We start from the raw sequence: 26,942 nt of genomic DNA, 5'->3' as shown, positions 1-26,942 counted from the left end.
GATCATTTAAATTAACTTCTTTCTAGAATTATGAAACCTTAAAAAACAATGTTTAAAAGTTGAATAGCATCACTTCTTGAACGTTTTGGCTAACATCAAATGTGAACATCGAGATACTCCACATATATAAGATACAAACATAAAGGTCATTCTTAAGGCAACTTATTGCCAGAAAAAATTTAGATCACATACGATGCATCTATTATTATTAATAGAAATGAAATGACTAATAAGAGAAAAATGTCTTTAAATTTTTTAATGGGAAGAATATTCTTTTTAATTATGTTCTAAGATATTACAGAGCTAGAAATTAACAAATTTCAGTCAGTATAAAATAGATTTATTGTCAATAGTCAGTAATTAACACAACCCAGGTAAATGAAACATCACTTCACACAAGGCTCAGATACTCTAAAATGCTATCTTAACTTCACACGTGTAGTATAAAATGATAAATACTTAAAAATTACAATGCAAGAAAAAATATTACAAAAAATACAATTGTAATAGACCCTTGTATGAAAGTTCTTTAGTTTTAGAGTTCTGCCCTAGGGAATTAACATGCTACATATGCGAATCCAAAATAACTGTTCCTTGAGGTTACAATACTCAAAATACCACATCTGACAAGAACAAAAAGTGAGACAAAGAAAGCCTTCAATGATGCTGGGTGTGGGGACGGTGAGGGAAGAAGGGAAGGATGTAACCAATTATTCTATGTTGATTTCTGCTGGAATGGCCTCATGAAACAATTTATAGCACTGACAAGAGGACTATAGAAGAAAGGAGAAAAAACCAGGACCAGTCCCACCTCCACGTAAAGGATTTCCAAATCAGATCAAACTCAGGCAGTTCTAAGGCACTATTCCCAATGCTCTCCACTCTTTAATCCCTTATATGGACTTCTTATTCTATGTCTATGTTTTTTCTAATTTCTTCATAAGGGTTTAGCAAGCATACTTTCTGTTTTCTATCACGCGAAGTCCAAACGAAAAAGGATGAAACAAAACAACAGAATCTACCAGTTGGGTCAGTTTTAAAGACACAAATTCTGGTTCAAACATGAGACTCAGGCATATCCATCCCTGGTCCACACACACTCCGATCTCCCCTTACAAATTGACCTCCAACCTCAATTTTGAGCAAATACTCAAATTTTGAGGAAGTTTTAGAAGTTTTTTTTCCTGTTGGCAAGTTGCTTTGGCTGGCAGCAATATAAGGAATTATTCGGAATGCTTGGTTAGAGCTGATAAAAAAGGATGTGATCAGTGAATTATTGTAATCTATCGTAGTAGGCTTCTGCAGGCAGACAGGAAGAATTTACACTATGGACTTTCCTCACTCATTTCAGAAGAGAGAGAAATGTCTTTAAAAGGAAAGGAAAAGATTAGATAAGGAAATACAGTAAAATATTAATACTGTAGTAATAGAAGGGAAGGGAATGCTTATAGCCAACCTACCTTACCTTGCTGGAAAGTTTCTGGCATAGAAATTAAACTTTCTCTCCATTATTCTTTGCACAAAGTTACAGGTGCTTTACATCAAGAATGACAGAAAGCTATTTAAACACTTTGTTTCAAAGGTGGGGAATTTCATTTTGAAATGAGCATTAGAGAAAGAAGGAAAAGGTAGGGATAGCTCACTCAAAAAGGTCCTCAAACATGCGTTGTCCCATTGCTATGTATGCTTCCTTTTCTTCTGGTGTCATCTGGGCCACCAGCTCTGGCCGTTGGCTCACTTCACTGTAGGAGAATGGACGGCCAGCCACCATGACAGTGGGGTCATCTGCTACTTCTTCAAACTCATCGTCATCTTCCTCATCCTCTTCCCGATGATGCGTAGCCACAGCTGCTGGACGGGGTGGAGAATCTTCATCTGACTCACTGGTCTCACTCTCTGAGTCACTGCCATTGGCGGTGGTCACAGGAGCGGCCGCCCCCACTGAAGCAGCTGCGGCAGAAGGAGTCTTCTTCTCATGAATAAGCAGCGCTCGCATGACCTCCTCATTATCATCCGGCCCTGCACGGCCTTCCTCACGCTCCTGAAATGCATCCATATCTATGCCACCTGGGGAGTAAAACTCAGAAAGTCAGGATCCTTAAATATAAATGGTATTCCTTTATAACTAATAAAATAGGATTTTAATATATTTAAATATATAATAATCTAATAAAATAACACAGACTTCACTAATTCCATTTTTTGAGATGCTGTCCATAAGATATTCAAATGTTTCTTACAACTGGAGCTTAAATAGCATAATGGTTAAATACATGGGTTTTAAGAGTAATATAGCATGGATTTGAATCCTGGTTCTTCTATATGCAAGCTGTACCAACCATGGGCAAGTAAGTTATCTCTAAACCTCAATACTTTTTTTCTGTAAAATGGGGTTATAAAAGCATCTCTATTCTAAGGCTTTGGATAAGAACATAAGAAATAATGTCTATAAAGGACTAAGTACAGTAGCTTGTATAATAGTAAATCAAAACATGGCTCCTCATCTTGCTCAGAGTAAAACCCAAAGGCTTTACAGTGGCCTATAAGGTCCTACACATCATCGGGAACCCTTCCTGACTACCTACCTCTTACTTCTTGCTCATTCTGCTCCAGCCACAGTGGCCTCTGTGGACTCCTACTTCACAGCCTTTATATGGTCTGTTCCCTCTGACTGGAATATTTTTCCTCTAGGTATCCATACAGCTCTGGCCATTGGCCAGTATCTCTTATTAGGAGTTCTACACTTTCCAAAATGTCCAGGGTTACAGCTAATTCATTCTAATGTACTAATGTCTTCTACTTCTCATGTTTTTACTCAAATGTTGCCTTCTTTTAATTCACCCCATCCTTACATTTCCAATGGCTCTATTTTTTTTTCCCCATAGCACTTAATTTCTAACATAATAAATAACTTATGTCCACTGTTTTTGTAACCCTCTTTCCAAGGATGTAGGTTCTACCACAACATACATTAATGTTTTTTTTTTGTTGTTTTTTTTTGAGACAGAGTCTCACTCTGTTGCCCAGGCTAGAGTGCCCATGGCGTCAGCCTAGCTCACAGCAATCTCAAACTCCTGGGCTCAAGCAATCCTTCTGCCTCAGCCTCCCAAGTAGCTGGGACTACAGGCATGCACCACCATGCTCGGCTAATTTTTTTTTCCTATATGTTTTTAGTTGGGCAATTAATTTCTTTCTATTTTTAGTAGAGACAGGGTCTTGCTCTTGTTCAGGCTGGTCTCGAACTCCTGACCTTGAGCGATCCACCCGCCTCGGCCTCCCAGAGCTCTAGGATTATAGGCTTGAGCCACTACGCCTGCTCTATTTATCTTTGTTTTATTTACTGATATTATCCCATGTACCTAGAGAGTACCTGCCACTAAATATTTGATGACTGAGTGAATAAACAGCAGTTTTATTTTCCTAAAGCAAACTAAACATATGAACTCTTTATAAAAAAGGAATCTAAATTTAGGAGTAAAATTTCTCTCACCTCACCACACACCTATCATTTTGTGTACACATCTTCTGTGATATATTGCACATAAAATAGAAGACAGCTGTATTCTGCATTGTGATAATACTACCAAACATACTGCCATTTAAAACATATAAAAGGATTAAAAGTATTGTTTGAAACCTGTCTCCTCACTTTCAACTCTAACACTTATTAGCTGTGTGACTTTGGCCAAGTTACTTCATCTCTCTCTAATTTTCTCAAGTACAGAAAGGGAAAAAAAATGAGAGTATTTACATCACTGGATTACTGTGGGGATTAGATGAATTTCTGTGAAGTGCTTAGATTAGTGCTATCATTACCATCGTCAAGAGAAGGCTCAAAAATGGTCAATTCTGACAATGGATGATGTGACAGCATCTTCACATTACAATGGATTAGCTGTAATCCTGGACATTTTGTAAAGTACAGAACTCCTAGAAGAGATACTAGGCAGATAAGAGAAAGGGAAACAGGAATTGACAAGTTAAAGTCAAAAAGGCTTTTGATAACATGGATGTCAAAATGAGAGTTAAAAATCAAACTTAACTACTTCAAAACATTGCCAAAGGCTGAACTTCCTCCCTAGAGCTCTTACTGCCAATGTAATATTTCAATAATAACAAAAAAGGAAAGAAATGCATGCAAGTGTCTAAGACAACAATTGCTTACAAAAGAATGCTCCAAATAGGTTAATACTACCAATATAGTATTTTCAGCAATGTTTAATATAAAATTAGGGGAAAAGTAAATTAGTTTCATAAACTAAGTTACATCTAACAGATTTCTGACAGAACAAAGGAATTGTTTTGTTATGGATGAAGAGAGAAAACAAAAAACAAGCATAAATGAGCAAATCTCTGGATGGTAAAGTAGCAATAGTAGTTCTAGGAAGAGTCTTATTTAATAGAGTTATAAATTACAAAGAAGATGTATACTATGAAACTATCAAGTTCACTGATTATGCTAAGCAATTCTGAGTGCTTAAAGGCCAAGCTGCAACAAAAAACATAGGAAGAGCTGAAGGATGTATAAGTGGGCAGAAAGGTAGTAGATCTATTTCTATACTGGCAAGTGTAAGAAAATCTGCCTATAGAAAAATATTCTAAAATATACTGAAAGATATTTATTCAACCTATTGGATTCAAGGCAGGAGAGGGTCCTAACAAGTACCTGCACATGTTTCTAAAGTTGTAGGTTCTAATATGCTTCAAAATCAAAGCAAAAGCAAAATGTCTGGTGAAAACCAAAAGATACTAGAAATAAAACTCAAAAAATTAATGATGAATCCATGCATGAACAACACGTATTGTTCTGGTCACTGGTCCCAAAGTATATTACAATTGGAAATGGTCCAGAGAAAGAATTAAAATCAACAAAAACTGTAGGTAGAGGTGGTGGTGGGAAAGAGGACTATTTACAAGGAAAGCAGGTTCAAAAGGAATTAGAACTTTCATTATATTTATGAGGATATGATTGAAAGTCTATAAAATGCTAAAAGATATCAACATGATGAAGTTGGAGGAAAATTACTATAGGACAAATAAGACTCACTTCATAGTTTCACTGGATAAAGCCTATTCTACTATCATGAAACTTTTTACAAAGATAAACTTAGACATGACAACATACTATCCTATTTTATATAAAAAGAAATATTCACAAAACTTAATGAAGTAGACTAGATGGCTTCTTTAAGACCCACATGATTCAAATTCTATCATTCTAGGAATTGTAAACATAGTATGTTGGTTAATAAGTTTTATTTTCTTCAATTTTGTTTCTAAGTTCAAAGAAAAGAAAGTTTGGTTGCCTCAAAAACAAGCAAAAAGCCAAGCTGGGGAAAATAAATCTATTAAATAATTGTACAGTCTAACCACTATATAATCTAAAACAACTTGAATCAAAATAACTAAACATAGCAAGCTAATCAGAGGAGGAAAGAGAGTAAAGTACTGTTGCCAAGGAAAACTTTTTTCTTATTGGAATTTAAATATCTAAGAGAATCACAGTAGAGGTACTACCTGCTTTTACCATCACTACCCAACTCCACAGTACTTTTACAATTTCTAGTATAAATGGTGAATGCTAATTATGAAGGAAAAAGAAGTTAGGAGATAGCTCAAAAGACAAGTGTTTTTCAGTTACTTATGATTCTTTAGCATTAAAGAACCATACTCTCAGGTGATAAGTTAGCAATCATATATAATAAACCTGAAAATAGCAGCATGTAAATTCACATGCTGATGAAATCTAACCAGAGATACAGACTCCCATTCTCCTCTGCTTTTCAGTTTGAGTCACCTTTGTCCAGTATCAGCCTCCCACTTTCTACATATTCCTAAATCATCACCACCCAAAGTCTTGAATCCAGTAACTTAAACTAATCTTCTTGGACTGTGAGAATGCTCAATTCTTTACACATGTGGTACATATCTGAATATATTTCAGGCAGCACAAATTCCTTGGTGTTTATGAAGAGACATCTTAAAAAGTCTGGAGTATAGTTTTGCCTCCCAGTTCAGAAAAATAAAACACATATAAATTAGGGCAATAAAGGATTGCAGAAGAGGTGAAATGGCCACCTTGAACACAATAGCACTTTTCCAAGAAATTAAGATGAAGAGATGGCAATTTTTCAAATCTAAAAATAGAGATTCAGGCTGGGCACAGTGGCTTATGCCTGTAATCCTAGCACTCTGGGAGCCCTAGGCAGGAGGATCCTTTGAGCCCAGGAGTTTTAGATTGCCAGTGAGCTATGATGATGCCACTGAACTCCAACTGGGGTAACAGACTGAGACTCTGTCTCAGAAACAATAAATAAATAAAATAAAAACAGATTTAAAAAGCTATTTGTTATTTCCACTAAGCTGAAGAACAGTACAAGTATATGGGTTGTTTTTTATAATTACTGCTCAATTTCTTACTTCTCGATATAATGCAATTAATTGTTTTTTAAAACAAGTACAGTGGATTATCAATAAAATTAAGAACTGGTCAGTTTCCCTCTAAGCCGAGTTATACTGAACGCAAGACATATCCATTTTACTGACTACTTCTATTCTTACCTTCTTTCATCTCTTCAGAACTATACGCCCCTTGGACAGTGCTCTCTCTCAACCAAATGGGCCTCTCTTTGGCAGATTTCCCCTCCAGTGAGGCTCGATGAAGATCTTCCTGGTCATCCATGTTAATGACAACATTCTGAGTGTACAAGTCCTCATAAGAGGGGCCTTTGGTGGTCCATGCTTCCCGGTGGTGCCCACCTGCCAGGCCAGCAGCTCCAGCAGTAGGTGCTGCACGGTCCTTGCTACATAGAAAGATTAGAGGAGGACAGGAAAAAGAAAAATTAAAGTCTTGATGTTAGAAAAGAAGGACTGGGTGATTACTGACATATTATTTAAAAACAATGCTATCTAACAATCATGCACGCATGTTTTAATAATTCTAAGAAACCTCTTCTATATCTCAGGGTGAAAGCTGCATGGGTTAGAACAACACATCATATTTACATTTAAGTTCCTTAAGCACTGGATCCTCTGGTGCAGTGGTCTCCAACCTTTTTGGCACCAGGGACTGGTTTAATGGAAGGCAATTTTTACACAGTCTAGTTAGGGGTAAGGGTGAAGCTCGGGTGGTGATGTCAGTGATGAGGAGTAACTGTAACAGATGAAGCTTCGCTGCCTTGCCCACTGCGCATCTCCTGCTGTGCACCCCCCTCCCACGTTTCATGGAAGACAATTTTTCCGAAGCAGGTGGGAGGGTACAGAGTTCTGTGGCCCAGTCCACAGCCCTGGGGGGTTGGTGACCGCAGCTCTGGTGTACATAAATGACTGAGGTTTTATAGAGTAAGGTGTTTCCATAAATCTACTTGCAGGGGGAGAATGATATGGTGACATAATCCACTTAGAAACACTAGGTCTGGCAAAAATCTTTCCCAGTAATACTGTTCATGAGTATTTTGTTTAAGAAACAAAATAAAACTGTTGTATTATTAATAGAGATATTCTCTCAGCCCAACCTACAATAATTCAAAGTGGTTCTGTATGCCTTTTCCTTTCATTTGGGTGCTGACCATGGATGGAAAAAGCTTGAGAATTAAGTTCTCTTGCCACTCACCGAGTAAGGCATACCCTTCTGCATGGACTAGCCTCTTTTCTATTGAGCTGTATCTTTCTGTCTCCACATCTATCCTGACATCCCTACCCTGCACTGTGATCTGTTTCTCAGACTATTTTGTTTTACTTTTTACTTCTACTACCCATGATCTTCTTTCCTGTTAGCCTGTTTAGTCACTTATGCTCCCCCATCTCTATGAGTCAGGCCATTTCAGTCTTTCCACTGCTTGTTTCACTCTCATTCTGCTCCAAATTTTTTTGAATATGCCTGATTCTGTGTCTGAGCTCATACCTTGTCTTGCTCTGCCTGCTACTGATGCTTTCTGCTTCAACTTCTATGCATGACTCTCCCTCCCTCTCTGTTCAGATATCTTTTATCTCATAAACTATCTTCATGTTTCTTGAACTACCTGCTCACCCCATACCTTTTGCTGTGTTCCCTTCAGCATCCCCTGACTCTCTTAGCCTCATGTTTCTCTTTTACTTCTCCATTTTTCTCTCAATCTTTTCCACAGATCCTGGACCGTCTCCTGTGTGAAGCCCTGTCTCATTCTGAATCTAACTAATACTTTGTCTTCTCTCTTCCCTACGTCATTTACTATTTTGCTCTTACTTTTGCCTTACCTCATTCATCTTGGTTTACTCTGTTGCTCTTCACTTTTTTCTGGGCCCACTTCATATCTATCGGGGCTTTCTTGCTGATGCTTAATTGAGGTTTCTCTGATGTAAACCTCTGTCTGTGTATGTGATTGGCCCATTACATCTGTCCCTAACAACGCTGTGTTTCTGACCATCTTCTGGAGATAACCTTGGCTCATCCCATCCCTCCCCACCCTGCCTCTGGAAACCTACAGGGCCACTGGTTACTTTTGCAATTAAAAAAATACGCTCTTTCCAGTTGTCCAATCCACACTGATCCAGTCATTTAATCCATGCCTTCCAGCTACTGCCTCTGCATTCTTTTCATTATTCTAGCTCTGTACCCAGGACTACTTTGTAAAGCACTTTCCTACATCCCTTCCTTCTGATGCTTGTTCTGTTCCATGTATCAATCACTTCTTTTGTCTCATTTGCTCTCCACTCTAAGTCTAAGCCTATGAGGCATCTAAATATTACCAATCCATCTATTTGTCTTGCTATATTTTGAAGTCTTATGCTACAGTCACAAATAATTGGTTTCTCTCTAACTTCTATTTTTTTCTGCATCCATCTGATGTTACTTTTTGCACCACTACCTTTTTGTCTAATATAACTGTATCTGTCCCTATTCATTCTCTATCTTCTACCTGTTCCCATGTTGTTTTCTAAGAGGCTGTGTGGCTGCTTTCACTGCAATCTGACTCTGCTTACTTTGTGTAGGTTGGCTTTTTGAATCTTGGTGTCCCTCAGCATTCACTTTTTTCTCTTATCTCTTGGCCTTTTCTAGTTTTATGTGTGCCTGTGCTTATTCTACATTCTAAGCCTCTCCTCCCTCACCCATTTCTCTCCCTTACTCCTTTCCATGCTCCTTCTATCCTCAGCCAACATCCTTATCGTGCTGTGCTGAGCCTGATCTACACACCAGTCTGTCCCAAAATGTGTCTCCCTGAGTTAGCTCACCACACCTGGGAGACACAGAAAAGGAAATTTCTCTAGCTCTGATCTAGCCAACTACATCCTTACCTGTCTTTCCTTCATCCAGACTCTTAAGTGACTCACTCAATCTTTCTGAGGCTATTCTGTTTCTCTATATATATAATCTGAACACATAGTTTTCCTCTATCCTCTATCTTTAGCGTTAACTCTGAAGACTGTCTCATGAAGGTACAAAGTACTTTGAATAGAGAAAAACAAGAAAACTAGAGAGAAAGAACAAAACAATTAAAATAAAAGTTAATATAAGACTACTTTTTAAAGTCTTTTGTTTTTAGTATTCTGTTATGGAAATTCAAGATGGGTTTTATTCTAGCTTAAGGCAGGAAACATTTGATCACAAATCAAACAAATTTTAAAATTTGGAACAATTTTTATTGGGGTGAGGAACAATTTTTAAAACATATTTTTAACCACAGATGGTTGACTCCATAGATTTTTATTTCTACCTTCAAGACAGATACAGACAAATCTAAATCGCTAGCCAATGTGACATTAAAGAAATCTACATGAGAGATAGCTAGATTCACTCCTTCTGATATTTTAATTTCTTCTACAGAGAGAATGTACAGATTTTAATTGAAGATGACAAAAATGGCAATTTATGTTTGAATCTTTTTACATTATTTAAGAAATTTTAGAACTTTTAAAAGGTATAACTCTTACTCAGAGGTGAGAGAGGAATATTATTTCAAAACTAAATTTTTAAAGATCTTTAAGGTGAGTGTTAAGAGACGATGGAAAAGGGTAGGTTACGGGCAAGGAATTCCATTTCTGAAAAACAGGTGAAAGGGGTGGCCTTGCAAAAATAACAGGAAAATACCTAATCCCACAATTTCCCCAGTAACAGTTAAAGAGTAATCCTATGAGTTATCTCACTAACAAGCACCCTGCAGGAGTTCTATTTTGCACAACTTCTGAAATGAGCTGAACAGACAGAAAAGAGATGTAAATCTCTCTTTCAAAACTGGTTTTTTTTTTGAGAATCTGCTTTTACAGAATTCCTGAGTAAACAGCAGGAGAACAAGCTACAGACTCAACTATATCTTGAGGGCAGAGTCACATCTCCTGCTATAATCCTGATAATCCTGTCTCCAAGGAAAGGCAGGGAAGCCAACTCTTGGACTTTGACATCCTGCCACTTTTGTTATCAACTGACAGCCATCACCTTTCTTTTTCTTCATATTCCTTAATATCACCCAGTGGCCTCGGTGCTGCAACCCCTTTCTCTTTCTTTGGGATGTCATGCCATCTTCCTGTTCTCCCCCGCTTCCCCTTTCTCTTTCACTCTCTCTACCCTAAGAAGATAAACTTTTTTACTTTTATATATCCTAATCTCTGCGTGAGAAATCTTTCTCTCCCCATGCCATGAGCACCTAGTGAGCTTTCCACTCTAACACTCTATATATCACCAATGGATTGACTTGCTAAAAGGCTGGCACTGACCATCAACTCTTGGGTTAGGCCTACTGACAGTTCTGTAGAGGCAGTCTGGTTCCTGATCTAAGCATAAGATGGAATTTAACTGATTATAGATCAGTAACCAAAATAACAATGATACCACTTAGTTTAATAAACAACAACAAAAAACACCGAACTATCATCCCTGCACTCCCATACCACTCTCCCAATGCTTCTTTTCTGTACTGAGGCAGGAACAACTATTAAATCCTTGGACAGGATTGGCTATTATAGAACTTTATGCTCCTATAGTATAGAAAGGCCAAATCAATACCACTCGCAGAATGTTATATCTGGGCAGTGGAGCTTGTCAAATGCTTGATAACACCATCTTAGGCAGGGTAATATTGTCTAACCTAGCTCCAATGATTTTTCCGCTGACCACATAGAAACAACTGTACTTCGTTCTAGATGGCAGCTTCAGGAACCCCATTCTGTCTTTCTTTACTGCCTCTTCTTCCTTAGTAGCTGGGCTGTTGGGTATATTTTTTCCTGATCAGTTTATTTACACTACTTCCTGATTCTTCTTCATCCCTGGAGTCACCATCATTCCATGAAAAGAATGTGACTCGACACAGCAAGCTGCTGTAGGGCCTCAGATGTAAATATACCACTAAGACCTGTTTCAGGCACAGAGTGAGGGATATCTAAATAAAAATCCTGGAATGGAAGTTGCACTGTGGTAGGTGGGGAACATTAGAGGCAGGATGCCTGTGGTGGTGGTGACCGAATGCTACTGTAGTGGAGAAGCATCTTGATAAACAGGACAAATAACTATAGGTAGAAAAGGAAATACAAGAATAATCAGATAGTATTATATTATGTAGAAAGCAACCAGAGAGTATGCTGAATCATACTTCAGCATGACATAATCCATAAGCTTAGAGAATTATGTATTTTTATAAAATTAATTTCCCACATAGGCTTCTGTGTTAGAGCCACAGAATAATTTAAGTGGACAGAAACAGACATAAAAAAAACATATTCTTCTAAGGAGACCAAATAACCATTAACAAAAACATAAGCCTATTTATGATATGAATGATATTAGTTCCCTACCAACTGTGGCTCCTTTCCTTCTTTGCTTACTGGTTTTATTCAAATACTGATGCCTATTTGCTCCAAAGAACTTTGAGACCTTCTCTAGCCCAAGGATGTAAATCTTTATTAGTCTAAGAACTAATTATGTGATCCCAATTCCTTTGCCAGATGCTGGTTTAGAAATAAGCATATAAAACAATTCTAGCCAGTGAGACTATGGGGGATAGATAGAACAAAGGAGGCCCTATGGGAAAGCTTTCTCCAGTCTCAAAATAGGACACAAGGAAGGGATGATCTCTTTTTGCATTTGGACATTTTCATCCACCTTAGGCTATCTGCTCTCATAGTCCCAAGAGGACAACCAACAGGCTGAGTTCAGCAGAGTATAAAGATGGAACAAATCTAGGTCCTTGAGGATATAATTGAGCTGTGAAATTAACCAATTCTGAACTGTACTACCTCAGGATTTATCGTCCTGCAACACAAATTTTCTTACTGTCCATCTACTTATAGATTGGATTCTAGATCCAACTAAAGTTGGATTTTCCATTACCACAGGCAAAGGCAGCCCAACTGACACATGGTGCTAGATGAGAAAACTCATAATCACTTGGACAGATACAAAACTTTCTGTACAACTGGATTGCTTTTGGGTAGAAGAGCATTCCCTGATCCAATTCTCATTTATGCTTTTCTTTATTTTTTTTGAGACAGAGTCTCGCTTTGTTGTCCAGGCTAGAGTGAGTGCCGTTACATCAGCCTAGCTCACAGCAACCTCAATCTCCTAGGCTCAAGCAATCCTACTGCCTCAGCCTCCCGAGTAGCTGGGACTATAGGCATGTACCACCATGCCCGGCTAATTTTTTCTATATATATTAGTTGGCCAATTAATTTCTTTCTATTTACAGTAGAGACAGGGTCTCGCTCTTGCTCAGGCTGGTTTCGAACTCCTGACCTCGAGCAATCTGCCCGCCTCGGCCTCCCAGAGTGTTAGGATTACAGGCGTGAGCCACTGCTCCCAGCCTCATTTATGCTTTTCAAAAAGAATATATAAATCACTTGTTATGGCATGACAAAACTAAAGCTACCCCTAAAATTTAAAGATTAGGGAACACAGATATTATAGGGAGCCACTGTCAGATATTTTAACCCATAAGTAACATCTACTATACTTTCAAGGAATTTGCATTTAAAACTAAGATAGGCAAGAAATTGTGCTTAAAATGTTTCACAAATAAAAAAAGAAAATGCTGAATTCTTTAAAGAACTTCAGCCTTCAGAATTTGGCTAGGAAAATTCAAATATCCCTAAGAGGCACAACTAATTTAGGATTAGCTAACAATTGGCTGGGTTGCTGTGGGTCCAAGCAGAGCACCTGAAGTCAAACCTGACTATTTAGAGATTATTGCCTAAGGCCCACACAGTTCTGCATTCAGAACAATCGAATTTCATCACAGCCACAAGTTAATAATACAAGTATGGCAGAGCTTAGAACCTGTGTCATTATAGTCTTTAGCCTCCTTGTAAATTACTTAACCCACTCCTGCTCTCCAAAGTACAGTTAGTTAAAAACAAGGGCAGGTTTAAAAATGCTCTAAGTAAAAGCACAGAGCCTACACTCACCTCTGTTTCAGGGCTGGGATTTCTGTGGGTTCTGGCTCAAGTATTTCATAGGCCAAGTTTACATCCTCTGTCTCCCGAAGCAGTGCATAAATGGGCTCAATTTGCTCATTAAACCTTGCCAAAAGTGTGCGTGCATCTTTTTTGGGCATTGCTGATTCATCCTCCTCTACCTCTGTATGGCAAAAAGTACAGCGGAAAGTTCCTACAGAGAAAACAAAAGTCTCAGGTCAGGGAGGTGAAATATTTAAGATAGGCGTTTAGTAAACAGTTTATACCTCCAGCCCTCTCCCAACATTCTATTATTAAAACTTTCAAATATACATAACAGTTGAAAAAATTTTGTAGTAAATACCCATGTACCTACCATCCAAATTCTATGATTAACATCTTGCTATGTTTGATTCCTCACATATCCATCCCTCTATCCATCTATCATTTTTGATACATTTCAAAGTATTTTCACCCCTAACTTCAGCACAGCAGTTTTTAATCGCATTTCTAGCATATATTTATTTTAACTTAAAGGCAAATTCTTTATAGCTTACCACTGCAATTTACAGTGGTAAATTTTACCCTTTCTCAATGGCTTTCTTTCATAATTACACATTTGGACCTACATTAACAGAGAAAGCCAAATAAATACCTAAAACCAAAAGTTTCTGATTCTCCTATACATTGTCACAAGGCCATTTCTTCACTTACTCCCATTTATATCTAAAAAAACATAATGAATCCATTTCCAAAATTAAAGTTCAAGAAGCCTTTATTTTTCTTATTTCTATAGTATCTCCCTCACATCCAACTTGTAACTAAATTGTAGCAGTCCCTTAGAAATGTCTCAGATTTTTCATGTCTACTGTCATTTCACTAATCTAGGACACCATTATTTTGACTGAAAGGGCTTCCTAAATGTGGTCTTTGAACCTCCGGGTTCTCCCTCTCCAAGTTTCCTACGCCACCACTTTATCATCTCATCCTCCAACTCTAAAGTCCATGTGGTAGCTGAATTTCTAAAGCCCATAGCATAAAAATCTAAGTTTTTCATCCTAACATTTAAGACCCAGTGTAATTTGGCTCCAAAACATCATAACCCAACCCAAGTCCTTTACCTGTCAAGGTAACACAAACATTTGAGAGACTATATACTAAACTTTAAATATTTACTTTATTTGTATAGTGCTTTCGCTTTCTAAAATGCTTTACATACACTTTTTGATACTTATACCAATCCTATAAAGTGTTGTCAGAACTGAGGCTCTAAAGAGTTTTGTGATTTGTCCAAAGTCACATAGCTAATGAAAGAAAGTAACAGTATCTATTTTATATTGAGTGCTTACTAAGTGCCAGGTATCACCAACCCTCTGAAGCTATTAACTATTTAGATCTGTAAAATACAAAGGTTCTAAAGGGTTAAATAACTTGCTCAAGATCAGACAACTATTAGCAGAGGGAAGGGGACAGGATTCAAATCAATCCAAAATATTATGCTAAAACTCACCCTCTTAAACATTACTTAACAGTCTACAACAAGAGTCACACTTGGATTTCCAGTTTGGTTCTTATTCCCAATGGTAGGGATAAGCATCCTTCCTTTCTGACCCAATTTACTTGAGAGATTAAAAGAGATCATTAAGTAAATACAAGCACTTAGTGCCTGGCACATATTAAGTACTCAAACATTATAGCTTTAAAAGGCCCCATATATGATCAATACATAACCCCACCACCAGCCTTTCCTCACCCGGTAAAGAATAAACAACCTAGGCATCTCTGTTTCAATGTAACACAAGATTCAACTGATATATTCCCAGTAGAATAAGCTTCTTTACTGCCCCCTCAGAAATAGCCAACAGCATGTAAATTCTTCGTTCAAACAACCTGTCCAAAATACATTTTCCTGCTGTCCAAATGCTACTTAATCTGAGAGAGAGAGAGAGAGAGAGAGAGGCAGCCCTGCACAGCTAGGAGGCGGCCTAGCACTCATAGCTAGGCTGTGGCATTTTCTGTGGAACAGATTCTCACAGATCACCAACATCAGATAAGGTCCTCCATGACCATGATGGAAGCGAGACAAAACATAGCCACTGTGGAATCACCTCTGACAACAGACAAAAGCAAGGACTCCATACAAACTACAAAAAAGCCCAGCTAGCATAAGTGACTGCTGCTTCTTTATCAATTAGTTTTAGCCTGGCTCTGTTCTTCTCACTTCTTAGATAAGATTTATTAAGATAGCCAGTCCAGGCTGGGTGGTGGCTCACGCCTGTAATCTTAGCACTCTGGGAGACCCAGGTGGGTGGATCATTTGAGCTCAGAAGTTTGAGAGCAGCCGGAGCAAGAGCGAGACCCTGTCTCTACTAAAAAAATAGAAAGAAATTAGTTACACAACTAAAAATATATATAAAAAATTAGCCGGGCATGGTGGCACATGCCTATAGTCCCAGCTACTCAGGAGGCTGAGGGAGAAGGGATCACGTGAGCCCAGGAGTTTGACGTTGCTGTGAGCTAGGCTGAAACCACGGCACTCCAGTGCAGGCAACAGAGCGAGACTCCGTCTCAAAAAAAAAAAAAAAAAAAAAAAGAAAAGAAAATAGCCAGTCAAGAATTATCCCCACTTCTTCATAGCACCCAATCCAGAGCAAACATTCACCACTTCCTTGATTCCTCTCCAAAATTACCCAATGAAAGCCCAAATTCTCTAGGTTTGTCCAGCACTGTCTTACTAATATCCCATGGTTCCCCATGGTATGTAGCTTTCCTTGCTGCAGAAATGATCAATAGACCTACCTTTGTTTACAGTAGGTGTGTACCTGATGGTCTTTGACTAATGGACATAAACATAAAGATCCTAGCTTAACCAACTGGACAAGAACACCATTTACCATAATAAACAAAGAAAACGTTCATTTTTCTTTGTAGGCAGGATATTAAATTTCTTTAAAGATCAAAGTGGATATATTAAAAACCAACTTATTACATACAGCTTAGAGCTGAAGAGAAGGGTTTAGACTAGAAATTCTGATATGAGAATCAACAATATATAGGTGGCAACTGAAGCCATAAAGTAGACCAGAGTATCCAAGATTAAGGAGAGTGAGAAGAATAAACATCAAGGTATAAACCCAAAGGCGGCAGATTCCTTAAGAAACAGAAATGGTACAACCAGCAGGACACGGCAATGTTTCAAGGAAATGGTACAGTGCTAATATTTCAAGGTCAACAGGAACTGAAAACCAGCTTTTATATTTGGTAATAACAAAGGGTAAGTAGTGACCTTGGCTAGAAAGGTTTTAGATGGTATGCTATGTTAGATTATTCTCTAACTGTTCCAAACTGTCTCAGTATCTTCAACAAACAAAGAATATAATCCATGCAGGAGTTAAAAAATACACTACATAAAACCGGGTCTAATATAGCTCTCAAATATCTGCTAAATTAGAAAAACACACTGATGTGGAATTAAAGTTGTCTGTTAAAAGACAGGCACTTACAGAGACTGTCAATGAGAACTGAGAATACTTTAGAAGTTACCTAGTTCGGTACCTTTCAAATGTTTTTTAAATGAAGGTAAATGACTCCTCAAGTGACAAAGTGCCTAATATAGAAACATAAAAGCAAGTGCTCTGGTAGAAAAGGTCAGTACTCTAACCCTCTCATTAGTGTCTTCAAAGCATCACAAGCCAGCCTTCTCAATGTTTCCCATCAGGCACACTTCAACGACGACGCAGAGCCTTGGCACTGCCGTTCGTTCCCTCTGCCCAGAATGCTTTCCCTCCAGACAGTCAACTGGCTAATCTCCCAGCTTACTTCAGTTCTTTACTCAAAAGTCACCTCAGTAAGGCCTTCCCTAGCCCACATTATCCAAAATTTCAACATTGTCCTGTCTACCTCAACAATCCTATTCTCTTTCCTTAACATTGTCACTATCCAACATACTATCTTATTATTTATCTAGTTTATTTATCATTAAAAATTCAAGTTATATCCAAATTCTTAAAAAATGTCCTCCCAAATCATCCATTTCTTCTTTAAAGACAATATATATACTGCTTCACTTGACCAGTAAAAAGAAAAAAAAAAGACAATATATATTCCAAATTTCAGCTTTAATAAACAAATTGACATGCTTGTCTATGTAGCTTATCCCCATAAACAGCTATGCTTTTATTTTGGGAAAAGAGACAGAACACTGTTAACACCATTATTTCAGAGAAGGGCAATCTCATAACGACAGTCCTTTAACTTAAGTAAATTTATTTTCATGAAAAAGAATAGGGAGAAAATGAACATAGTATATAGTTAGTCATAAGGAACTTGAATTCTAGTCTCATCCAGATTTAACAAGAACTACTTATTGAAGTGCCCATTTTGCAGGTCTGAAAAGAGCAGCTTTTAAATTACTATCAAGAACCAAAGGGTCTGAGATTTTACCCTAATTTCAAGCTAACAAATTATTCTGCCACTGTGAATGCTGGCAGAAGACACGAGACTCCTAGTTCAGAGACAAAGAACTTTATTACTCATGGCAATAGCAGTAGTCAGTGCCAGTATTTGAGCCAGTTCCCTGAGTCCCAATTTCCATGGGGGTGACACAAGAGGGCCAGTGACAACTGTTCATACAATGGGCTGTATTAAAAGAAAGAAAGCCTCAGCTTAAAAGGAATTCAAATCTTTTATAATGGGCATATAAGCATGCCCATCCTTTGCTCTGGAGGGTGACATTATCTTTACTATACCAGACTTAATAGGCTCTAGAAGGATAAACTATTTTTATTATAGTGGACAGTAAGCAAATCTGCTCTTTGCTCTCAAGAGAAATAATATCTCTATCTTTTAAGACTGCTTGCTATACAAACATCCTTGAAAAAGTCCAGAAAAAAGGCAGTCAGTCAGTAGCCTTGCTTGCAAGACATGCATAACATGTGAGAGACCCATGGAGAAGAGTCTCTCAATGATTACCACGTCTGGCAAACATTACAAAACGAAAAGTTAGGTTTACATCTCTGATTCCTACGTTTATCACAAAAACACAAGTTGCAAATGAGAAGAAGCAGCATGTCAAAAGCCAAATGTAGAATTTATTTTTCTTCTTGGACTCTAATCCAAGAAGAAAAAGAAACTTGACATTTTATAGAAAATTATTTAAGACTAGTTTAATATGCCAGCAATATTTTTATGAATCTCACTATGCATTATAAAAATGCAAATCAGTTTTCCCAAAATCAGATGAAGCAGTGGGCTAGGGGCAGAAGGACATGGAAACTCAGCATATACTATGTACTAGCATGGCACCATGCTACTGTGAGAGCGGTGGTAGAATACACACAGACACAGAACCTGTCACCAAGAAGTTTCAAGTTTAGTGGAGAAGAAAAGCATCTGGAGATAAACATGATCAGGAACCACTGCAAAAAATAAAGTACATAAATGTTTTGGGATTCAAAGAAGGAATGTGACTTAGAGCTGAGGGCAATAGGGAAGGTTTATGGAGAAGGTATACCTTTTTGATGTAGAATTCAGAAGATAAAATGTTGTTATGGAGATCAAAAAAAGGAGGAAGAGAATAGGACATCTAATCATCATGAGAAGCAGGTGGTTGAAAAATGATGCTAAACTGCAATTTCAGTCTGGTAGGAATATAGTTATCAAAAAGAATAGTAAAAAGCAGAATTATTAATAACGAAACTAGAAATGACCATAAGCGGGTCTTGAGATAAGCTTCATTTTGACTTTATTCTCTGGTAACAGGAAAGCCATTGAAAGGTTTTGGAAAAGATCATGAGGTCATCAAAACTAATATTTATAAATATTGATCTGCCTTAGTGGCTTGAGACGGCCTTCCAATAAGGCAATTCTTAACTGAGTCAGTACATAAAAATTACTGGTGGAATTTATACTCAAGCCCTGCCCTAGAGATGCTGATTCAATAGGTCTGGAGTGGGGCCCAGGGATGTGAATTTTAAAAGTTCCCCAAGGAATTCTGATGCTTACTCCTTGTGGAGAGCTGCTGTTAAGTAAACAATATGCTAAATATCCCAACTCTTCTTGTAACTGGACCTCTCTACACTAAGTAGTGGGCACAGAATATACTACTCAAGAATGAGAGAAGAAACTGGAATTGAAACTCAGAGCTCTGCACCATCTTTTCCTTCCCATATTTAACACTAAGAAGGCAAAAACCAGAAACAGTGACTCTAAGCCACACAAGGATGAATAAGCAAGCTAGATCTGAGAATGTGGTAGCTGAGGAAAAACGAAGGCTACAAAGATTGTTTAGGCAGAGCTTAACAGATGATAGGGTTAGAAGGGAAAAAGGAGATCAATGACAGCACATTTGTTTGATCACCTACACTCAGAAACCACAAAAAAAAAACTAGGAAAACTACTTTACAAATAATCCTATGTATTCATCAGAAGCAAGTCTGTGCAACACTACTACCCAAATCTGACATATGAGGAAATAAAGACTCAGACGTTAAGTTTACCAGGTCATAACTTGAACACAAAAATCATTAAACCTGGATTCAGACATAAATCTGTTTAACTCAAAAGACAAAATTCACTGTACCATCCAGAATTACACATCCCTTTCCTAACCTCCCATCAGGTTAGGGAGCCAGCTACAACTTAGCAAATTTTCCTGTGTATATACATACACTCTAAATTTTTTTAATATGGAACAGAAGAAAGGATTTGTAACAAATAGTTTATTTAACAAACATTAAGTATCTATCACATGCCTTGCATTTATGTAGCTCAGACTTAACCTATCAGGTTTGCCAGAAGGATCAAAAAATACTCAGTAGCGGATAACAAGCAATGAAAGTGAGGAGATCTTTTACAAACAGATATTTCTAAAGTATATTTTGGGGTCATCTATTCAGTAGTATAGGCAATTCTATTACTTAGCCAATTCTATGACTCAGGACTCTTCTAATAAAGGTAAGATATAACTCCAAACAAGGAGAAAAGAAATGGAGACCTGATTGTGGGAATGAGAAGAGTTCTAAACCATTTTAACTTTCTTCCAAAATGAGAAATGAATTTGGGGCAGGGAGGGTTAGAAAGAATTGGGAATAAAAGAAAAAGAAAACAGTAAAATTCAACAAAATTCCAAACCTAACGTTTTTCCTTTGCTAAATACAGAAGAAGAAAATTTAAGTGGTATCTATTATGCTGGCCAAGGCCTTCAATTTAAATGCTTCCAACATGTTACTCATTTTAACATGTTATTTGCTTTAATTATTCAAGTATTCAGGCAAGAAAACAATAAATAAATACAAATAAAACCAAAGTGAAAAAAACCTATTTATCCTCCTTAGTTTGACAAGAAAGTGCTTTGGAAGTTTATAATAGAGGAAAAGGACAGAGATATAAGATGAGACTATGGGCAGAAGACATTATTAATCAAATTCCCAATTAGTCATTACTTAGGATTATACTTTTTCCCTCTTTCCTCCAGTATATACAATGATTAGGCCCACAATTCACTGTCAAAGATTTGTCAAAGGGATTAGTTGCAACTAGAATATTATTCAGCCATTTTTTCCATAAAGTAAAAAAGAAAAATTAAAATAAGCCCAAATGCTTTGATATGGCACAGGGTGCTGCAGAGCTGATGTGGGAGTCATGTTGCAGCCCATGTCCTCAAGGCTGGCCAAAGAAAAGGGAGGATCGAATGTCTGCTGGTGCAGAGCCCTCACCACAGAACAGTGGGTTTGATGTCCCAGGGGGTTCTGACATTCAGCCTTCTTTAGTCTAGCCAATCATCTTCTGAGTTGCTTTCCTGGCACTCACATTCTAGTGAGGAGTAGTTAAGAGAAAAAAAATAACATCACATATTATGGGGGGAAGAAAAAAACAGGGAAGGAAGATAAACAAAATAAAGGGTGGAGGGAAAGGGGTACCTCTCTATTATATAGAAAACTCAGGGAAGGCCTTTCTCATACAGCATCATATAAGCAGAGATTAAAGGAAGTAAGGGAGCAAGTCATGCAGATATTTGGGCAAGGGGAAGCAGCATGCAAAAAAAGGAAAGTGAAGGCATGCCTGGGGCTTGCAAGGCACAAGTCAGATGGCTGCTGTGAACATGGGAGAGAGTGGCAGAAATAAAAGTCACCAAAATGGGGGGTGGGTGAGGGTGTGGAGAGGAGTAAATATAAGACCTTATAAATTCTGGTAAGGACTTGGACATTTCTGAGTGAAGGGAGAATCCTTTGAGAGTTTTGAACAGAAGAGTGACATGACCTGATGTGCTTTTTAGAAGGATCACTGGCTGCTATGATAAATAGTCTATGGCAGGGCACGGTGGCTCACACCTGTAATCCTAGCACTCTGGGAGGCCGAGGCAGGAGGATTGCTTGAGGTCAGGAGTTCGAAACCAGCCTGAGCAAGAGCGAGACCTCATCTCTACTATAAATAGAAAGAAATTAATTGGCTAACTAATATATATAGAAAAAATTAGCTGGGCATGGTGGCGTATGCCTGTAGTCCCAGCTACTCCGGAGGCTGAGGCAGAAGGATTGCTTGAGCCCAGGAGTTTGAGGTTGCTGTGCGCTAGGCTGACACCACGGCACTTACTTTAGCCAAGGCAACAAAGCGAGACTCTGTCTCAAAAAAATAAAAAATAGTCTATATGGGCAGCAAGAGTCAAAGCAAGAAGACTACTTAAGAGAGTAGTGCAAAATCTAAGCAAGAGATAATAGCTAGTATAAGTTTTCTGGACAACCCTACGAAAAAACTTTAAGTTTTCTACTCCCTCTCACTCAAAGAGCTTCTGGGGGTGGGAGGGAAAGGAGAAAAAAAAAAAAAATCAAAAGACAATTCAGTAGTCAGGAACAGAACTCCTAGGATTTTAGTGAGATATAGAAGAAACTACAAAACTTCAAGACATAACACTAACATGTGATTTACTTTTACTGCACTGTAAAAATCCAACCACCATATATCTTAGGAAGCATATTTGGACACTGTTCCCTTTCCACTAAATATTTTATGGATTATGGATATATTGGGAAAGGAAGCGAATTGGGAAGCTTAGGAAAATAAGACTGCCTAAAACTGTAAATATCATCCTCCATTATGCCACAGTGTGTTTCTGAAAATGGTATAATTAAGGACAGCATATTTTCTATATGAACACTACTGTAACCAGGGGATTTCAATGTCTAACCAATGCTTTGAAATTAACCAAAAGTGATTAACATCATCCTCTAAAAGCAATGATAAAACAACCCCAAACTTCTCCATACTTTTAAAATGTCAACCATGTTCCAAATCAGAGAGTGGTACGAATTTAGAGTAGAGAGAAACGATATATGGTATAGAATAAACTTAATATTTCACACATGCTAACAGTCCAAGAGTGATTATAGGATTTGCCCAAGGTGATAGTTATCAACATGGAGCAAGACTGGAAGCCTGGGCTCTGGAATCCTAACATCCTGTCATTTTACTGCCTTATAGCCATTGCTAAACAGGAACAAAAACAAAAAAAACTGGAAATGACGCGAACACTGAACATACTGATTATGTAAAAGAACCCAATATAACAAGTGCTCTAAATAAAACCATACAATACTATGCAAAGTTGACCAAGCATTATTCACCATACACTGTTTTAACAACAAAATATTTAATTAAGAATCACTTTGCCTTGTTAGATTTCAAAAGGGCTTAGGGTGGGCCTGGGGGGCTGGGAATGTAATAAAAGGACTGGAAGGATAAACACAAAACTTAATAGTTAAGACAGAGAAAGTGGTGAGAATGGAGACTGGGTTGTGTGGGAGAGCCACAGAGAGGAAAAACTAGGTTTGCCATTTTGGTTTACATCTCTATTTGAGTCTTTAACAAGATTACAGTCATATATTATTTATGTACTGTTTTTCTAGAGACAGGGTCTCACTCTCATCCAGGCTGGAGTGCAGTGGCACCATCATAGCTCACTGTGGCCTCAAATTCCTGGGTGTAAGTGATCCTCCTGCTTCAACCTCTCAAGTAGCTGGTCCTACAGGCATGTACCACCATGCCTGGCTAATTTTTTTAATATATACATATTTTTTGTAGAGACTGGGTCTTGCATTATTGCCCTGGCTGGTCTAGAACTTATGGCCACCTTGGCCTCCCAAAGTGCTGGTATTACAAGTGTGAGCCACCACACCCAGCCAACTAATGTATTTTTAAAAGGAAAACGAATATTATTTTGACCTTCCAAAAACAATCAACTCCCTCTTATTCAATATGCATTAGTTATATAGTCATTCCTGGGCTTTGAAAGCATTAAGCCCTTTGTTACAACTTTTATAACTCTTAATGTTCAGGGGGATATATATTAAAATGTTGAGTCAAATGCTGAAATCTCAAAAAGTCAACTTTTATTCTGATTTCCAAACTTTATTTTCATAAAGCAAATCTCTTAAGTTTATTTAGTCAAGGCAAAATATATAGAAAAAGAAATTGCTACTATCAAATAGAAACACACATGACAGGAACATAATATTTTATATAATTATTTTACCTATAAAAAATTTAAAAATCAACCTTTAATTCACCACAGAAAACATACAACTGCAAAATACTCATTCACACGCATGCAAAACGGAAAAAAACAGAAACAGGTTTAATGTTTTTTGAAATTCAGAAGACCTCAAATGTATTAATGATTTACACAATACCATCTCACCCCCTAAAATTCAATTTATCAATGAAATTTGCTTCTGTTCTTCTTTCAATGGACACTTACCTAGATTTGGTCTAATCATATATCATCCCTGGATTCTGGAACTCATTATACAACAGGAAAAAATGGGCAGGGGGGGGTGAGGGGTGGTGGTAGCAAAAAATGACAAATTGAAATATGGTATTTAAATGAATACTAAAGCTTGCAATAAATTCTCTAAATTAGGGCTAAATCAAACTCAAGATGCAGTAGGCAGGCAAAAAGTCTGTGGTTTTGATATGACTATTTGAAAGACAATAACAGCACATTATATGCCAGCATCAAAACTAAAAAGTAACACTTCACAAATAAGCAAAGAAGTTAGTTCTTATCGGTATCAAAACACAAAAGATTTTTTTAAAAAAAGCTCTCAAATCATCAAATTCAAAGGCAGCAGAATTTTTTTAACTTTAAGGTTTGGGTGCGGGGAGAGGGAAGGATGGAAGGATGATACTCGTTCCTTATTGTCTTTCCATAACTTGTTTATGTATGTGTGTGTGTGTGTATATATATATTTAACTTATTCTAATAATCGCTCTGTCTCCCCCTAAAAAAATCCATACCTTTGAGCTTTCTGGTATAATTTTCTAATTAACTCATCCTAGGTAAGATTCCAAAGACAAATGAGGACTCAGCAACTGAGCAAACAATCCTAAAAAGATTTTCATGTTTGTGTTTTTAGCATTTCAGGAATTGAAACACTATTTACGAGACATCTCCTGTCCTGAGTAGCAAGAGATGAAAACAAGAAAAAGTTGCCTGACCTATGAAGGCAAATATTATTAACAAGTCTTAAGAGGCTCACAAATACAGGATCCTAATAGTTTTTAAATGTTAGGTTAAGAGAACAGAAAAGGAATTTCGATGATAAGGGGGATCAGGAAACTGATCTGTCTAAACCAAAAAGCTTTACCTGCAATCACTAGGCAAGAAGGAACTCATACTATTTAATCCCAAACTTTTACATATGAATATCCCAAGTAGATACCAAATTTATTAATACTTAAATAATCCAAGTGACTCAAAATTTATCACTAGAAGAGGTCTATTCCCCTTGTTGGCTACTTTTAAGAGTTATTTATTAGAGATTTATTTTTGAGTTAATTATTAAAGACTTCTTTACACTAATCCTAAAATCTGTCTGTAAAGTCTTTTCCATGGAGCCACACAAAACAAGCTGAAACTACATGAAAGTATCATATTCTTCCTCTGTTCAATCTAAAACATCCTAACAATCTGTATACCCCTAGATTCCTCTAAATCCAACAGTACAACATAGGAATGTATGTGTGCATGAATATACACATCATTTGATGAGTCAAACTATTTCTAAGATGTTCTTAAATGCATATTTATAAGATTCCTTTTTTAAAAATTTAAATTATCTTTATCTCAAAGTTTATTTAAAATGTGATTCCCAGGTCTCTAGGTGAATTCAGTAATAGGGGCTCTCAAATTATTTCTAATTCAAACACCTAACAATTTTACTCCACCCACAGTAAACTACGGGGCCATATACACCTTTACAGAAGTTGTACAACTATATTATTTTGCCTAATAGTCTCACTGCTAAGAATTCTTCTTAAAGAAAAATTTAACTTAAAAAAAATTTAAACATGAATAAAATACTATCTATACACAAAGGTATTCAAAGAATTTTATCTATTCCAGAAAAAAAAAAAAAAAAAAAAAAAAAAACAGGTAACACCAAAGTACCCAAAAGTGGTGGAAAGAAAAATGGGGGAAATTACACCTATTAAAACCTATTTCGAACCCTAGATAAAGATAAGAGTGTTTGGTGCATTAAGGAACCAAGAGATCACAAACTATTCTAGGCTACAACCGTAATTATAGGTAATATGTAAAAGGCTGGTGGTTTTGTGGGTGATTTTTTTTCTCTTCAAATTTTTCTCTGGCATTATGGTTGCATAATTTTTAGACTAAAAATGGAAAACATAAAGCTATTTCCAAATCATCTAGCCTTAACATCTAAAAAGAGAATAAGATTCCCCTCCCCCCTGTGGAGAAGCATGCTGCTGAACTTAACTTAGAAGTGCCATTAATTAAATCACCCATGGTTAAGATTGCTAAAATAGAAATACTGAGTCTATTTAAATGGTCAGAAAGCTTGCTAAGACTAAAACATGCATTTCTAAAACACAAGATGCTACTTTGCTGATTCATTGAGGGATTTCATGTTATGTTTTTGATTACATAAGCCACCCCCACCCCTCCATATTTCAGAAACTTAAAACAGCTAATTTTGCCTGATTAAGCTTCTGAAACCAGGGACTAGTGGGCAAAGGCTAGGCTATCCAATTTTAATGAAATAAAGTATCCATACATGCCAAGCATCAAATATTTGAAGAGAGTTCAACCCAGAAACACCAAAAGCAAATTCTGAATGAAAAGTACAGACAAAATTTACAATCTTCAGGAAAAGTAGAGATGCATAGGAAAAACCCATAAACTGAAATATGAATATCACAGGCTTATGTGTGAATTAGGGATGGTAAAATAATGCTTGCTGGGTTCAGTTTCTAGATGGTCCTCAGGAGCTCATCTAGCAGTTACTATCCTTTGTCCTGCGGCAGAGAGCTGCCCACACATACACTTCAGTTAACAATTTATTAGGGAAACAGTAAAGTCTAGAAGGCTTCAAATTCAATTCCTGAATAATGTAAACCACAGTTCAATCTCAGAACTGTCAAAAAGGAATGAAGATAGTAGTCCATCAGATATCCCCATCACTTAGAAATATGGTTAGAAATATCGTCAATCTCCTATAGCAACCAGGAAATTGGATAGTTTTTTTTTTTTATAGGACTGGGCTTAGGAAAAAAACTGCAATATACCA

At 37.2% G+C, this 26,942-nt stretch overlaps 1 protein-coding gene across 1 annotated transcript in view; it reads right to left on the bottom strand.

Moving 5' to 3' along the window:
• Positions 1 to 243: 243 nt before the first annotated feature.
• The window catches only part of GTF2E1 (general transcription factor IIE subunit 1), a 34,276-nt gene continuing 7,577 nt past the window's right edge, over positions 244 to 26,942 (bottom strand). Inside the window, exons 3-5 of the mRNA XM_012780538.3 lie at positions 13,369 to 13,570; positions 6,562 to 6,803; positions 244 to 2,067 (exon numbers count right to left, since the gene is read on the bottom strand). Coding sequence (XP_012635992.1) covers positions 1,640 to 2,067; positions 6,562 to 6,803; positions 13,369 to 13,570 — 872 coding nt within the window. The 3' untranslated portion in view covers positions 244 to 1,639. The remainder of the gene's footprint in view (positions 2,068 to 6,561; positions 6,804 to 13,368; positions 13,571 to 26,942) is intronic.

The sequence above is a fragment of the Microcebus murinus genome, chromosome 1, assembly GCF_040939455.1.
Source record: "Microcebus murinus isolate Inina chromosome 1, M.murinus_Inina_mat1.0, whole genome shotgun sequence".
Lineage (NCBI taxonomy): Eukaryota > Metazoa > Chordata > Mammalia > Primates > Cheirogaleidae > Microcebus > Microcebus murinus.
The sequence above is the reverse complement of the archived record's forward strand: the minus strand, read 5'-3'. Positions and strand labels throughout refer to the sequence as shown.